The sequence below is a fragment of the Peromyscus maniculatus genome, chromosome 5 (genome assembly GCF_049852395.1).
Source record: "Peromyscus maniculatus bairdii isolate BWxNUB_F1_BW_parent chromosome 5, HU_Pman_BW_mat_3.1, whole genome shotgun sequence".
NCBI lineage: Eukaryota > Metazoa > Chordata > Mammalia > Rodentia > Cricetidae > Peromyscus > Peromyscus maniculatus.
Genome location: NC_134856.1, coordinates 113,804,904 through 113,822,358, shown reverse-complemented (window position 1 = coordinate 113,822,358; position 17,455 = coordinate 113,804,904). Strand labels below are relative to the sequence as shown.

Genomic DNA, 17,455 nt, shown 5'->3' with positions numbered 1-17,455 from the left:
AACCACTAACCTGTCAGTATTGTTCTTCCATTGCTTACAGAATACTATGTTGTCTCCCTTACTAATTATTATTTTTTCTTTTCCTTTGTGGTCCCCACTTTGCTGTTTCTCTTTTTCAGTCTCCTTTTCCCTTTCAGGTTAGGCTTTCAGGGGTTGGAGTGGGAATAGCTTATCATCTGGGGGTGAAGTTTACATGCCAAGAAGCAGCAGTGACTGGAGAGCTGTAGTGGAAGCCTTGCCTTCCTGGGGTCCAGGTGTGATTGCCAGTGGGTGGTCATCATGCTTCAGAAGAGCTTATGGAACAAACACTGGGATTTTATTTTAATAGCTCAGGAAGGAACATATGTGGTGTTTGTAGGTCAGGGTCCAGATGGAAACTGACACTTTCGTATCAGCCTTGAATCATTTCCTTATTCTGTTCTGTATTAGGGTTTTGCAACCATTCCCTTGTGGTCCCAGATTCCTGGACAATTGCAGGCGTTTTCTAACTTCTTTGTGCTGTGATATTGATCATCAGTGTTGGTTTAAGGCAAATATTGATCTGGGTGCAAGCTGTAAAATCTAAACATTAGCAGATGAGTCATCATTTGCACATAATACCCATTAAAATGAACGTCAGAAGGGGGTTGCAGTGTAGGAGCAGGAGAAAGTACAAGTTGTAATGGCAGTTTGCTCTGTGCCTGTCTTTAACAAAACCAGTGGGACAAGAGTAGTCCTTAACTCCATGATTGAAGTTGTATGGATACATGTGCATGGAAGTCTTTTCTTTGTCAGCTCTTAGACTTGAGGAATTGAGGGAATTGTTAACTCCCCTGTCTTAGTTTTCTTTCTTTTTTTTTTTTTGAAAATGTATTTTATGGTAGGAGTTAAAGGTCATAGTCTGGCACACATTACTACTTAATGATGATTTACTTTGAATTATTTTGGATGTTAGTTTACCCTGATCCACAGTTCTTTTCCTGAAGACATGGTTGTAATTTCAGAGGAAGATCCAACTACTTTTTCTTTGCATATCCAGTTAAATATGCTTTTATGCAGGCTGCAGTGTTAGTCAGCAAATGCTAGACTATAGCTTTATTCTTTTTTTTTTTTTTTTGTTTTTTCGAGACAGGGTTTCTCTGTGTAGCTTTGCGCCTTTCCTGGAGCTCACTTGGTAGCCCAGGCTGGCCTCGAACTCACAGAGATCCGCCTGCCTCTGCCTCCCAAGTGCTGGGATTAAAGGCGTGCGCCACCACGCCCGGCAGCTTTATTCTTTATCACCATTTCTTCTGTGACACAGTACCAAACTTGTATGCAGAGTAATTCTCACTGTTGATCCCTTTGCCTCATAACTATAAGCATATATAAAATAATTAAAAACTAGTCAATAAGTTCTTTTGAGAATAATTTCTTTTATAGAACATAAACTGAGTTCTTTAAGTTTGAAATAATTTGGTTGCAAATTGAAATAGTTTCCAAATTCTTGACACATTGGTAGGATTCCCAATATCCTAAATCAAATGAAAGTGCCAAGTTGTCTAAGTCTGATGCCCAGAGGTCAGTGTTGCACTGGTGGTCAGTATTGTAATTAGAGATCTCTATCCTAAAAGTGGAACTAAAATAGAATTCAGTGGTTCAGCATTTGTGTCAATACGATGAGTTGTGATGACATCTACACAAGGCTATATCCTTAGCTTTATTTCACACCCTACTGTCTGTAATCACAGTAACTACTTCCTTATATCTCACTGTGTTTGGTTACATTTCCCATCACATCCTATAGTGTTATCATACAGGATTATCGGTTACATTTCATGCTGAAACAGTAACTTGTATCTTACTTGTTGTGTTACACCTCTAGACATTGCTGGACATTTTTTCCCCTTGATTGTCCATTCCTGACTGGCTTACCCTCCATCTCATTGTCTGCTTTCAGCTTGGGTTTGAAGGTGGGCACACTCCCATGTCCTATTCCTAGCCCCATGCTCTACTTTGTTTCTGTATGGATAGTTGTAGCCTTGTGAATACCTCAGAATCGCCTGTAGTCTGAGTTTGTTTCTGAGTTCAAGACCCTTAATTGAAATGCCTCAATGTAACTATGAAGATATTTCTTGCTCTACAAATCAGTCCTTCAATTCCCTATTCTCCCCATCCATCTTAATGCAGAGTAACATCATTATCCAGCCATAGTGAAAAATCCTGGAGTCCTTTTCTTTCTCTACCTTTTGTGTCTTGTCAACAAGTCCTATTCATTTTATCCTGCTGATGTTGCTCTGGCAGTTGCTTCATTGCTGGTCTTTTTAGTCCCAATCAGTTTCTTTATCCCATCCTGGTTATTACAGTCACCATTTATCTGGTCACTCTTTATTTAGCCTTTTTCTCTATTCATTTGCCGATAGATTTCTAGCTGAAATGACATCTGATCATGTCATTCCTTTGCCTAAAGCTCCTTCTCTGGGAGGGAAGCTCAGGTCCTTTGTTTATTGTGTGTGCCCTTTGTAATCTAGCCACTTTTTACTACTGACAATGTCTTGAACTCAGAATGTCAGTTCTCCAGAGAAACAGAACTAGTAGACTATGTACGTCCAGAAAGAGACATGTTTATTTTAAGGGATTGGTTTCTGTCTTAGAGGTAAGGGGAGGGAGGGCTGGATGGTGTGTTATAGACCCAGAGAGGAGTTGATGGGGCAGTTCCCTGTTTCTCTAGAAACCTTCCTTCTCCAGTTAAAGCCTTTTACTTGAGGCAGTGTGCTGATGTAAATGTTAATGTATCCAAACAAACAAACAAACAAACAAAAAAACCCCAAAACCTTCCCACCAGCATCTGGGCTTGTGTTGAACCAATGGTCTGGGTATGGTAGCCTAGCTAAGTTGACATACAGAGTTAACCATTGCAGGGTTTTCCTCCACTTGGCCTGTGTCCAAGTTGCCCCGAGAATTACTGTGATATCCTCTGGCCACCTGGAAACCTGCCACTTATCTTTGCCTGCCTTGACCTTTCCAAGCAGTATAGAATTTCCTTTTTCTGTTCTAATTGACTGGAAGTTACCTCTATTACAGCAGCTGCCTTGTTGTAATCATTGTTTCCTTGCCTATAGTCCCTCACATTACACATGCCTCAAGGGGGAATCTTTTGTTCTGTTTACATTCACTTTGCAGCAAGCAGAGTGGGATGCAAGATGCTTGTATAATAAGTGAGTGAATGAGTGAGTGAGTGAGTGAGTGAGAGTGAATGAATGGAGACTTGAGATTCGAAAGGCCTGAGGCAGGCTGTGAGAATGGAAGCTGTAGAGGAGTAAGGCAGTGGTTTTGGAGTCATCTTGGAATTGAGGTACAGAGTGAGCTGCAGGATTCATGGGAGCCCAAGTAGATAGATTCCCAAAGAAATAACTGTGTTTGCATTAGAAAGGATAGGAATGAACCTGAGAAGCTCTGAACTGGGTCCCAGAACATACTTCTTCCAGAAGTGCTGGTCTGGTGACTTCGAGAGAATTCAGGCCCTTTGGTGCTGTGATTGATTCCCTGACTCCAAGCTCGGTGTTAGGTATTTTGTGCTCATCAGCCACTGCAGAAACTTGCCCTTCTGTTGTTTTCCTTACCCTGGAGGATAACACAGGTGGACCTGGACATTTGCATTTCCTGTTTACCAAAGCCTGAGCTAATATGGCTCTTCAGCTTTCACTTTCTAGTTTTGTCCTTAATTATGGAACAGCCTTTTAAAAGGGCAGAACCAGATTCCTGTTTGCTGTACTGATAGTGGCTATGGTCTGAGCTTTCTTTTCCTTCCTCATAGCATAATAAGAAAATAATTTGGTTTGTTTGTTTCTTTGGTATTTCTATAATGTGAATAAGTTTCTAGTTTTTCCTCTCATACTATAAACTTCAACAATTGTGTTACTGAGAAAACAGTTTAGATGATACAGTTCATTTTTGTTGAATTTAATTTTTGAGAATTTCATATGTGAATATTGTGTTTACATCATTCCCACCTTCTTTCTCCTCCCTTCAATTCCTTCTATGTTTTTCCCACTCCTCAAAATCACAGATCCTATTCATTAGTTGTTACGTATGTAAGTTTGGAAGTTTATAAATACAATCTTCTTAGTCCCTTTTATGGATTGAACTCAGAGCTTCATACATGCTAACGTGCTCTTCCATGGAGGTATATCTCCTAACCCTCAGGAGTTACAATCTTTATGATGATTTCACAGCTTTTATTTCCTTGTCAAATATAAATTTTGAGGCAGGCATTTTCAGAGAACATGCAAATTCTTTGAGGTGGTCTTCTTGGAAATGGTCACTATTTGGACCCATGTTTCATTTAAGTTTGGGAGGATGTTAAATTGTCAACATGTTCATATGTATACTTATTTAAATCCTGGAGGAAGCCCTTGAACTCCAACTTTCCCAAGTAGAAAATAACTAAAACTAGAGCCACTTAAGAAATTAGTAGTTGAGGTTTTGCTATTTTATAATTGAATCCATATGCCTTAAAAATCCATGCTTGGGCTATAGGCCTTTTCTTTATCACTCAGAAAATGTCACTTCTAGTTGGCTTTTTAATCACTTGAATTAAAGAAAGCAGTAACAAAGCTTCTCAATGAAAAATAAGTAGGCACCAGAACATTAACCCCCACATAGCTTCACTATATTTACTTAATAGTGTGAGTTGTATTGTAATTCAAAAGGGATGGGTTAAATTATTGCCCATTGTTGAAACTTCAGTTAAATATTAGGTGATTTTACTGAGAAAAGTGACAGGAAAGTTACAGTTTGGTATGTATATGTATTGGGGTTTACAGGGCTTAATTGTGGTTCCACTTTGGCTCACCTAAATCATGAGAAGCCTGAGCTTGGTAGCCTTTTTTTTTTTTTTTTTTTTTAGATTATGTATTTCTTGCGCTTTAGAAATCTGTAGTGATTTTCTGACCCTACAGCATGGGTTATTGTGGGATGCTAACATGAAAGCACCTTTCCTTTCCAGCCTGTCTTGACTCTTGGGAGCTTTACAACTTTTCCCTTTGCAGCTTTTAGTGGTAGGGGCCCTCACTAAAGAGGGTAGCATTGCTTATTTGATATATATATCAAATATATATATATATATATATATATATATATATATATATATATATCTCAGACAAATACTACTGTTGAATTGACTTGGTTTAAAGTTTAAAATGAAAATTAAAGAACTGTGAGAGAAATAGTAATGGAAAGTATTTTAGTAACACATTAAAAACAAGCAAGTCATTTGAAAAATAGGTACATTGTTAAGCTTTTTTTTTTTTCTTTTTGCTCTGGAATAAAACTACTTTCCCAAATAGTGTTTCTCATATATCCACTATAGGCAGAAACACACATGATGGTAATGGTCTCAGGAATTTACTACTTTGGAAAGGGTCATTGCAAATGCATTCTAAAGAGACACTTGCCTCTCATTGCTGTGGGATGGCCTTTCTGTATGCTGTGAATATGTGTTGCTACTATTGCTTAATAAAGAAGCTGTTCTGGCCTATGGCAACACAGGATATAGCTAGGCAGGAAATCCAAGAGAGATACAGTGAGAAGAAAGGGGAATTGGGAAGATGCTATGAACCACCAGGGGAGCAAGATGTAATAGAATACAGGTAAAGCCATGAGACACATGGTGATGCATAGATTAATAGAAATGGGTCAGTTTAAGATGTAATAGCTAGCTAGTAATAAGCCTGAGTGATAGACCAAACAGTTTGTAATTAATATAAGCCTCTGTTAGTTTTTTTGGGACTGAATGGCGGCGGGACATAGGAAAACTAAAGGCTACAATTGGCCCCCAGACATTTGGCAAGAATTATCACATAAAACCTAAGAGCTTAAAATAAAAGTTTCTAAAATGGAGCCAAGAGCAGCTTCCTAGTTGATATTGCTCATTACAGGCAGCAGTATAGAGACCCATTCAATGGCTGTGGTGGGCTTCAGCAGCAACTTGACAGACTTTCGAGGTCTCTCACTGGCCCGCAATACAAAGAGGCTTCTCCCAGCCACTGCCTGTGGGCTTAGGGGCACATCCATGGGCTCAAAAACACAAGCATCCTACTTAATACTTCTTCCCAGAATTGGGGAGGTAAACCTGACTTGTTGGTACCTGTGTAATGTTGAAAAGCCAAGTGGGGTGGAGCCAGCAGCCAGGGCCACTGCTTCAGTACTAGCCACACAGATTAGCAGTTTAAAAACTCTCCTTTTTACAAAGGATTAAAGATACACAATAAAACAGATTCAGATGGAAAAAAAACTCTAAACAGTTACAATATGTTTAAAAATATATGTAGGCTTAGAAGAGAAAAGAAAAAGGATATAGAAAGTCCTTAAAAAAAGAAATAGAATTTTTAAAAAAGCTACATAAAGATGGAAAATACACAGAGAGTCTAAATACTGTATATTATTATGTTGTCTTTGGGATTTTTTAACTGCAGAGAGACATTTGAATATAGGGGCTGCTAAGTTAAACCAACATATACATCTTGAAAAGTATCCTGACTTCAAAATTTGGGTCTAAGGATATGTTGTTTTGGAAAAGAGGTTCTGTTTTTGTTTCCACAGAAGATAGATGAGAAGCTGTGGATTCCTTTCAGGTTAATATGGTTCCATCAAGGAAGACCCCCTGAGAGGTCTCCAATGAGATCTATGGCCCAGATGATCCAACATCCAGAACAGTTTCAAGGCTATGAGATGATCCAGCCCCACAGACTACTCCAGCCAGGACTTGACCATAATCTTAATTTTTTTCAGGGTCCCCAGATGATTCTCAGCAACCTCAATCAGCAGGAAGTAGTCTAGAGAACTATACCCATATTCCTAAAAATAAATTATGAATGTTTGTCATTGTTTAGGGGGTTGGTTACAAGTTGTTATGGATAATGGTCAGAAAAGAAGCTAAACCAAGTAGATTAGATTCAGGGATATTTTTTTTTTTTTCGAGACAGGGTTTCTCTGTGTAGCTTTGCGCCTTTCCTGGAACTCGCTTTGGAGACCAGGCTGGCCTCAAATTCACAAAGATCCGCCTGCCTCTGCCTCCCAAGTGCTGGGATTAAAGGCGTGCACCACCACCACCTGGCAGATTCAGGGATCTTATTCTGAAAAGAAAAGTGGGGGGATATAGAAATGATAGGAAAAAAGGGTAGATTATTGAATCTACTTTAATACAAAACCAACTATTACTTTTACATATTTTACATCAATATAGATTTTAGTTTATTATATAAATTTACAAATTTTGCCGGGCGGTGGTGGCGCACGCCTTTAATCCTAGCACTCGGGAGGCAGAGCCAGGCGGATCTCTGTGAGTTCGAGGCCAGCCTGGGCTACCAAGTGAGCTCCAGGAAAGGCGCAAAGCTACACAGAGAAACCCTGTCTCGGAAAACCAAAAAAAAAAAAAAAAAAAAAAAAATTTACAAATTTTATTGTATGTATATTTCTACTCTTGTTTAAGGTATTATGTTTATACGGCCCATTTAAAAATGTAATATAGTTAAAATACAAATTAATAGTCATCTATAGTAGTCAAACTTATAGTCATGTTAATTAGGTTTTCTAGATATACAGAGATTTATTTCAGATAGATATGTAATCTTCAGACAATTCAAAGACTTACAGATTATGGTATTTAAAATGTTTTAAGAACTTAGACTTTTTTAGACAGTTAGACAACTTATGCTCCTGGCAGCACTCATTACTTTAGAGGATGATGGGCATAGAAGAAACTCATTATGGAGTTTGCTTACAACATGGAAAAGGCTAGCCATTTGGGCAAGAAACTGCTCTTGCTTGGACTGCTTGATAAACTGGACACACAGGAGCCATAGGAAGGTGACCACTGAACTTTGCCAAAACAAGGAGAGATTGTAGATGTAACCAAATGTCTTATTAAATAAGAAACACAGAACCAATGTAAAAGAGAAAGCCAAGAGGTCAGAGCTCAGAGCTCAGAGCTAAAATCTTACCTTTCCTCCTGTGTGCTCCTAGCTTCCCGAAAGAGAGCTACTTCCTGTGTGTATGTCTTTTCATAGTCTTTTTTGTTCTGCCTTCTCATTGGTTGTAAACCCAAACACGTGACTACCTTGTCACTGTCTGTATGTACAGCCCCCCAGGTCTTAAAGGCATATGTCTCCAATGCTGGCTGTATCCCTGAACACACAGAGATCTACCTAGCTCTTCTACTAAGTGCTGGGATTAAAGGCGTGTGCCACCACCGCCACACTCTTGCTATGGCTCTAATAGCTCTGACCCCGGGCAACTTTATTTATTAACATACAATCAAAACCACATTTCAGTACAGTTAGAATACCACCACAGGAGATGGTCCTTCAGGTTCCTACTTCACAGAAGAAACTGCCAGACATTCTGCAGGACACAGAGAAAAGTGACTGATGAATTTTGCCAATAGGTGGAATAGTCTTTCAAACTTCTTGCTCCACTGAAAAATATACCAAAGACTCTAGGCTCTAGGCTGAAGATAGATGCCCCGATGTTCAGAGGAACTTTGGGTGTCTGTCCAGGCAGCCAGATGTCTCTGTCATTTTTAGAATTTTGGAAGTTGCTTGCAATGTACTTCCTATTTACTCAGATAATATTATATCCTTCTGGGGTCTTTGATGGAGTTGAAGACTAAATATAATTACAGTTTTCCTTGGTTATGATAAAAGGTAAATTCAATATGAAACTTTAGACTCACAGATATAGGATAGGTAATAGAGTAATTAATTTTGCCAGATACTAATAGACTAGATGTTGTAACTGAAATTCTTGCTTGATAACTGTTTTGTTATATGTAATTTTACTATGTTAAAGTTAAAACCTTCCTTTTTGATTAGACAGAAAAGGGGAAGTGCTGTGGGATGGTCTTTATGTACAGTGTGAGTATGTGCTTCTATTATTGGTTAATAAAGAAGATGTTTTGGCCTATGGCAACACAGGCTATAGTGAGGCAGGAAATGTAAGACAGATACAGTGAGAAGAAAGGCAGAGTCGGGGAGATGCTGCAAGCCATCAGGGGAGCAAGATGTAATAGAACACAGGTAAAGCCACGAGACATGTGGGGATGCATAGATTAATTGAAGTGGGTTAATTTAAGATGTAATATCTAGCTAGCAATAAGCCTGAGTGATAGACCAAACAGTTTGTAATTAATATTAAGTCTCTGAGTGATTATTTTATAAAAATGGCTGCTGCTCAGGCAGGACTATACGGGACTGAGAAACTTGAGTCTACATGTCATTTTTTTCTTGCATGTGTGAGAAAAACATAAATAGATGAATTAGATATTGGAAAATACGGTGGCATTTTATTTGTACTGAAATGTGATTTTAATTGTATGTTAATAAATAAAGTTGCCTGGGGGTCAGAGCTATTAGAGCCATAGCAAAAGCTAGGCATTTGTGGCTCATGCCTTAAATCCCAGCACTTGGAAGGCAGACAGAGCTAGGTAGATCTCTGTGTGTTCAAGGATACAGCCAGCATTGGAGACACAGGCCTTTAATCTCAATACCATAGAAGACCTGGAAGTCTCTACAGACAGGCAGTGATGAGGCAGTCATGTGTTTGGGTTTACAACCAATGAGAAGGCAGAACAGAACGACTATATAAAGACAAACACACATGGAATAGGTCTCTTTTGGAGAGGTCTCTTAGCTAAAGAGGTTAGCTGCAGCAGGTGGTAAGGCTCTTAGCTCTGATCTCTTGGCTTTCTTCTTTGAATTGGTTCTGTGTTTCTTATTTAATAAGATGGTTGGCTACATCTACAGGAAACCACATGTATTATTGAAAAGCACAAGAGGTGGAAGTATTTCTAAGTGCAATATATAACTAGTTAGCTTTTGTCACCTTGATCTACTTGCTGAACAGAAACAACTGAATAAGGAGGACTTATTTTTTTGAACATGTTTGAGGGTTCAGGCCATCAAGATGGAGAAGGCATGGTGAAGCATCAGTTCACATCATGGTGGTTCAGGAAGCAGAAAGTGAGTCAGGAAGTGGCCAAGAGTATGTCTTCTAAGGCTCTATCCCACACAGTGATCTACTTCCCTCAAAGCTTCACTGCTTAAAGTTTCCAAAACATCTCCAAATAGTGCTACTCACCTGAGGATGAAATACTCAAAATTATGAGCCTATGAGGGAAATTTTATAGTCAAATCTTATTATCAGTGATGAGGATGCAGGAGAAAGCCACCTCTGCCATATCATATCATGGTCATGTTGCTTTCTGTCTCTCTTTGGAATTATAAAACTTCTCAAATATTCTCTGGTGACTTCTTTTCATATTTTATCAGTATATATTGAACAACCTGCCATTTCCCAACTTTTCCATTTAAGAGTCACTCTTGGGTTAGAGCTGGGAGTTGGACTAGGGTGAAATGGTTAAACATAATGGGGATTTTGTTAGAAAGCCTCATAGTCAACAAACCCTGACTAATAATTTGTGTTATAATGGCTAAATTTCTTGAGCATTTTCCATATGTCAGGCTGCATTCTAAGTTCCTTGTTAGTATAATTTCTTTAATCTTTTTCCTACTGTACTAAAATAGGTACCAAAACAGAGACAAGTAGGAGTGAGTTTGGCTAGCTTTGAATCACAGACCTGAGATTCTAATCATAAACTCTGATTCTAGAGTTTATATCCCCAAAGGGCAGCCCATAGAAAATAGAAAGTATGCTCAATTGGTAAGTAGAAAACTCAATTATATGAAACTCTTGTTTCTTTATAATGATTGCCCTTTTCACTAATTTATGATATGCCATGCTATAAACTATGTTTTCGTGTGCTACTGGGTTATTGGGCTCTTTTGTTTTACCTTCATGAATATGAGTGATGGTGGTAGCATTTACTGAGGCTTTGAGCTTCGTGATCACTTGTTTTTGCTGAAGTCATTTGAGCTGCATTAAACACTGCGATAAATCATGTAAATAATGTGATAGTATGCCCATGGTAGGGTTTTCCCCAGGCTTTAATTTACTGTGTCCTTTTTTAAAACTACCCATCCTGTTTTGGAAATTTCAATAATTGCATGCTTCATTTTTCTAAATAATGTTTTTATTTCTTTTATAATAGTTGTATTTACTCCCCTCCTGTGTGTGTGTGTATGTGTGTGTGTGTGTGTGTGTGTGTGTGTGTGTGTGTGTGATGCTGCCACAGAGCTTGTGTACAGACTTTCAAGAGTAAGTTCTCTTTTGACTAAGGTTGTCAGGCTTGAATGGTAAGCTCTTTTACTCTCTGAGCCATTTTGCCAGGACTAATGTAGTTTTTCTTTAATCTCTTAACCATGTGTTATTATTGTGTGTGTGAAATATACATTAGATATGGAATACAAATCATGTCTTTTATCCTTTTCCTTAGTACCTGCAGTCTTTTAGATCACAGGTATGTTGGTTTCTGCTTTGTGAAATCTTGGTCTTTACTAATGGACAGCTCTCTGCTGTGTAGGACTGCTCCCCCTAGAGGGGGAAGATGAGCAAGCTAGACAATTTAGAGATTAGTCACAAGTCTGAGGAAACAAACGTTAAGGTCTTGTTCTGTGGCCCAGACTTTTTGATTTTCTTTACTTGGATAATATTCCTTCATGTAGTCCTCTGGCTCATTGTGAGGCTACCAATGTTTCTTTATAATTACAATAAAAACAAACCAGAAGCCTTCCTGTCATATAATAGCTCTAAATTTCTGCTATCATTTAAAATACCAAGTGTTTATTTTAACACCAGAAAATTAGGAAGTAATATCAAGAGTAGATTATTGTATAAGATAAAACATTGAGTTGTTGGCTAACTTATCTTCATTTATTTCTATAATGTACTGGTACTCATTTGGAGAAAGAGAAACATTATTAACAATGGGGAGATGGAGGTCTACAATAGAAATCTTGGAGCAATAGAAGTGGCTTCTTCACTAAGTTTGAGACAAAGTTGAGTAAGATTCCCATTCTTGCCTTGGAGACTGGCTCAGTTTAGCATTGATGCCTGCAGCAGTTGCTGGGTCATTGACAACAGCAGATAGTCTCACCACAACGGTTATACCCTCATTTCTCCTTAAAGAGGAGGATAATGAGGATTCTGAGACATGTTTCATAACTTTCTTACAGTAGTCCAGGCTGAAGGATTCAGTGATATTTAAGAACAATGTGAAGAAGTGTAAAACATGATCTAAAATTATAGCTTTTAAGTTTCTACATCTTAAACATACTTTTTGGTTTTTCAAGACAGAGTTTCTCTGTGTAGCTTTGCACCTTTCCTGGAACTCACTTTGGAGACCAGGCCTTGAACTCACAGAGATCCACCTGCCTCTGCCTCCCGAGTGCTGGTATTAAAGGCATGCACCACCACTGCCTGGCTGGACACACTATTTTCTAGTGTGCTTTTATTTCCCTTTGGGTAATTGAGCTAAACCATGCTCTTTCACAGGTTAGCTCCCATAAATTTATGGCAAAATGTTTTGATTAATATGTAGAGAGTTCCTTCTAAGCATCCAAGATCAGTGTACCAAAATCTACCGGTACCACCTTTACATGGTCCGGCAAAGTTCTAGGAAAGTTGTATGGACCCCATGTATTATGCAATGACTCTGTGTGACGGTTAAGTGTATGCATTGGGAATCAGGAATAGTAGCTGATATTTAAAGCTCTGCCACTGATTTGGTAATTATTCTTAAGTAAATTGTTTAACCTTTCTTTGTGACAGTTTTGTCATTCTGAAATCTGGACTACTGAGTGCAAATAAGCTAACCATGTTCATTCCTGATGCCCTGGAGACAGAACTGGCTTCCTGAAAATGGCCAGTGAATCCTTAATGATCTGGGAAAGGGAGTGTCTGTCTTTCTTGCCTCACTTCTTCTGCCCGAGCATTTTGCATGCCTGAACTATTACTGCCTCATAGCAAGCACATATGTATTCAACTTTCTGGTTCTTCAAATCCTATTTAATTAATTATTTAAATATTTAATTTATGCATAGGTATGTGTATCTATGTGTGTGTGTGTGTGTGTGTGTGTGTGTGTGTGTGTGTGTGTGTGTGTGTGCTGGGTGTGAGTGTGGGTGAACACAGAGGCCAAAAGAGGATGTTAGATCCCCTGCAGCTGGAATTATAGGCAGTTTGAGCTGCCCATAGTAGGTGCCAAGTCATTTGGAAGAACATCTAGAAGAACTCCTACCCACTGACTTTTCTCTCCAACCCTAGGAATCTCATTTTAGAAAAATAGTGCTCACTTTTGCCTCCCATGAGGAATTTATTGATGTAACAACTCCTCATAGTCCTTAGAAAATTTCCTGTGGCACTGTTAATCTTGTAGTTTTCTCAGGAGAGCTCTTTAGGGGAAAAAGGGCTCTATGTGAGACTTGGTTTTATTTTTATACTATGATGATATACTAAAAGCTCTTGGAGATATAGTCACCTCTCTAACAAATATTTATTGAGATTTGCTAGGTACTAAAAAAGTTCCAAGAATAATGGTGACAAATCAAGAGATAATTTAAATAAAAAACATTTAAATAAAAATTTGTAAGTTTTATTGTAATTCTAAGCCCTGAGCTTAGAGGGAATAAGCTCAGTATTTTGTTCTCCTTTGACATGGACAACCAGTTCGTTGCTTACTGTTCTAGTTAGGGTTACTATTGCCGTGATGAAACACCATGACCAAAAGCAACTTGGGGAGAACAGGTTTATTTCACTCACAGTTCCATATAACAGTTCATCATCAAAAGCAGTGAGGGCAGGAACTTACACAGGGCAGGAACCTAGAGGCAGAAGCTGATGCAGAGGCCATGGAGGGTTGCTGGTTACTGGCTTACTTTACTTGGCTTGATCGGCCTGCTTTCTTATAGAATCTAGGACCTACATCTACAGTGGGCTGAGCCCTTCAACATCAATCACTAATTAAGAAAATGCTCTACAGGTTTGCATGCAGCCCCACATTGTGGAGTCATTTTCTTTCTTTTTTCTTTATTTATTTTACAATACTATTCAGTTCTACATAATAGCCACAGATTCCCTTGTTCTCTCCCTTCCTGCCCCATTCCCCTTCCCCCCAGCACACCCCCCCATTCCCACCTCCTCCAGATCAAGGTCTCCCCCGAGGACTGGGATCGACCTGATAGACTCAGTCCAGGCAGGTCCAGTCCCCTCCTCCCAGATTGATCCAAGCGTCCCTGCATAAGTCCCAGGTTTCAAACAGCTAACTCATGCAACGAGCCCAGGACCTGGTACCACTGCCTAGATGCCTCCTAAACAGATCAAGCCAATCGACTGTCTCACCTATTCAGAGGGCCTGATCCAGTTGGGGGCCCCTCAGCCTTTGGTTCATAGTTCATGTGTTTCCATTCATTTGGTTATTTGTCCCTGTGCTTTATCCAACCTTGGTTTCAACAATTCTCGCTCACTAATTCTCTTTCTCACTAATTAGACTCCCAGTGCTCCACCAGGGGCTTAGCCGTGGATATCTGCATCCAGATTCCTCAGTCCTTGGATGGGGTTTATGGCACAACTATTAGGGTTTTTGGCCATCCCATCACCAGAGTAGGTCAGTCCCGGCTGTCTCTCGACCATTGCCAGCAGTCTTTTGTGGGGGTATCTTTGTGGATTTCTGTGGGCCTCTTTTGCTCTTTGTTTCTTCCTTTTCTCATATGGTCTTCATTTACCATGGTCTCCTATTCCTTGTTCTCCCTCTCTTTTCTTGATCCAGCTAGGATCTCCCGCTCTCTTTCCCTCGACCCTCGCCATTCATTGCTCCCACTCATGTCCAGGCTGTTCATGTACATATCATCCATTTCTCCATGTCTTTCTTGGGGTCCCATTTTCCAGGTAGCCTCACTGGTGATGTGAGTAGCAGTCCAGTCATCCTTGTTCCACATCTAGCATCTTCCTATGAGTGAGTACATACCATATTTGTCTTTCTGAGTCTGGGTTACCTCACTCAGGATGATTTTTTTTCTAGATCCATCCATTTGTCTACAAACCTCATGATGTCATTGTTTTTCTCTGCTGAGTAGTATTCCATTGTGTATATGTGCCACAATTTATTTATCCATTCTTCAGTTGAAGGGCATCTAGGTTGTTTTCAGGTTTTAGCTATTACAAACAATGCTGATATGAACATAGCTGAGCAAGTGCTCTTGTGGTATGATTGCCACAACAGTGGAGTCATTTTCTTAATTGAGGTTTCTCCTTCAGATGATTTTAGCTTGTGCCAAGTTGAGATAAAACCACCCAGCATTCTTACTGTTTGTGTTTTTAATCCTGTAAGCACAATTCTTCTTCTTCTTACTGTAATCATCATCATCATCATCATCATCATCATCAATAATCAATCATCATTTGGGAGTCTGATCATACTTAGTTAAAAGATGGCATTTTTCAGTTTCTTGAGTAGTTACTGTAATTCTGTGACTGAATTCTGGCTAATGAGTAGAAGAGAAAGTACTTTGTAAAACTTCTAGAAAAGGATGTTAGGAGATTTGCTTTCTTTTATTTTTCTCTTTCTTGCTACCTGGCATATGGTTGTGATGTATGGAGCACAGGCTTAGATACTATGAGGCTGGAAATATAGAAGGATAGTCACTGATAATTGTTGACCTCAGGGATCAACAGGTCTGTTTGATTGCAGATTTATTTATATGGCTTGGATTTAGTTCTTCTACGTAACTCTACCTACCTTTACAAGATCAGACTCTTATTTCCTTTTCGTCCCTTTCTCCCACCCTCTCTCCCTTCTCCCTCTCTCCTTCCCTCTTTGTTGTTTCTTCTTCCTCCTCCTCTTCTTCTCCTCTTCCTCCTCCTCCTCTTTCTAGTCCTCCTTCTCTCCCTCCCCCTCCTCCTCCTTCCCCTTCCTTTTCCTTTTCTTCTTCTTCCTCCTCCATCTATTTATTTATTTATTTGTTTGTTTGTTTTTAAACAGGATCTTTCCATGCAGCCCTAGCTCATAGCTGTTCTGGAACTCACTAGGTAAACCAAGCAGGCCTTGATCTCACAGAAGTCCGCCTGCTTCTGCCTCCCAAGTGCTAGGAGTAGAGGTACCACCATGTGGAGTGATGCAGAGCCCCTGTTTTCCTGGTTCTCTCTAACCTCAGTGCATGACTGAATGCTTTCAGTCAGCTAATTCTGTGAGAGAGGTTTCCTAATGTCTGTCTGTTCTTTCTGATCTTGGTGTTTTGGTAGTGTCATTCCAGATTGCAGGTAAGGAAGTGTTCAGATTAAAATTGGACTGTCAGCTGAACTGCTCCTAAACAAATGTTCTGGAAAATACTATAAAACAGTGCCTTCTAAGCTGTAATCTCCAGATCAGCAACACTGGATGAAGCCTAGGGATGTCTTAGGAATTTCAAGCCTGTTTTCTAAACATAGTGAATCAGAACTCAGTGTGGCGAACATAATTTGTATTTTTTTTTTTCTGAGACAGGGTTTCCCTGTGTAGCTTTGCGCCTTTCCTGGGACTCACTTGGTAGCCCAGGCTGGCCTCGAACTCACAGAGATCCGCCTGGCTCTGCCTCCCGAGTGCTGGGATTAGAGGCGTGCGCCACCACCGCCCGGCCAATAATTTGTATTTTAATCAGTGATTTTTATATAGGCTAAAGTTTAATGACCAACTGTTGTGAGGCAGAGATGTAGATTATTGGTAGAGCATTTGCCTAGCACAAGACAGGCTCAGTTTCTAGCACTGCAAAAACAAGCAAAGAAACAAATAAAACTGTCATTTTCACCACCACCACCACCACCACCACCACCACCACCACCACCACCACCACCACCACCACCACCACCGAAAATATGAAATGGACATGGCCAGAGAATGGTGGGTGGGTAGTTTTGAAGTTGCTGAGAATGATTACTCAATTGTGTTTAACTTCTTTTTTTCTCCATATTTAATACTAAACAGATGAATGAGCACTTCAGAAAAATGGAAAAATTCATGCAAAAGGTTAAGTATACTTGCCAGGCCATAGGAGCACATCTCAGTGTCTCTGGAGGCACCTCTGAAATTTGTCAGTTAATGTGGCCATTAAGAGGAAAACCTAGAACCATTTAGAATCAAAAGCAAGAACACTTTGTTTCAAAAGGAAACACTGATAATGTATTTGTGTAATTTGTGCTTTTAGTGTTCCTCTGTATGACTGTAAAACTATTACAACGGAAGTGGACAAATTGCTTGAAAAAGACAGACTACTCAAATTGATTCACAATGAATAGAACACATGTGCTGTAGTTTACCTATTGAAGAAATTGATGTCATCAAAAACCTGTCTCACACATATAGAAGAGCCCAATGAACAAATAAACAGTCCCACACTGGAAGGCTTCTACTGAATGATGACAAAGGAGTCAGACTCAGGAATTGAGAATAGCAGGTGTAGAAGCACCAGCCTAAAAACCTGCTTGGTAAGGTGTCAATGTTTAGGCTACATTGTCAAGAACCCATGAAAATTTGGTGAGCTGTTTGAGCATTATTCGCAAGCACAATTTAATT

General features: G+C 39.5%; 1 protein-coding gene across 2 annotated transcripts in view; it reads left to right on the top strand.

Annotated features, from left to right (window-relative positions):
• Positions 1–17,455, top strand: part of Gmds (GDP-mannose 4,6-dehydratase) — a 557,612-nt gene that overhangs the window by 24,466 nt on the left and 515,691 nt on the right. Inside the window, exon 1 of one of the 2 annotated variants that reach the window (XM_076573125.1) lies at positions 8,887–9,032. The exons of the other annotated variant lie outside the window; for it this stretch is intronic. Coding sequence (XP_076429240.1) covers positions 8,991–9,032 — 42 coding nt within the window. The 5' untranslated portion in view covers positions 8,887–8,990. Of the gene's footprint in view, positions 1–8,886; positions 9,033–17,455 lie in introns of those variants that run through there. 2 annotated transcript variants of the gene reach the window in all.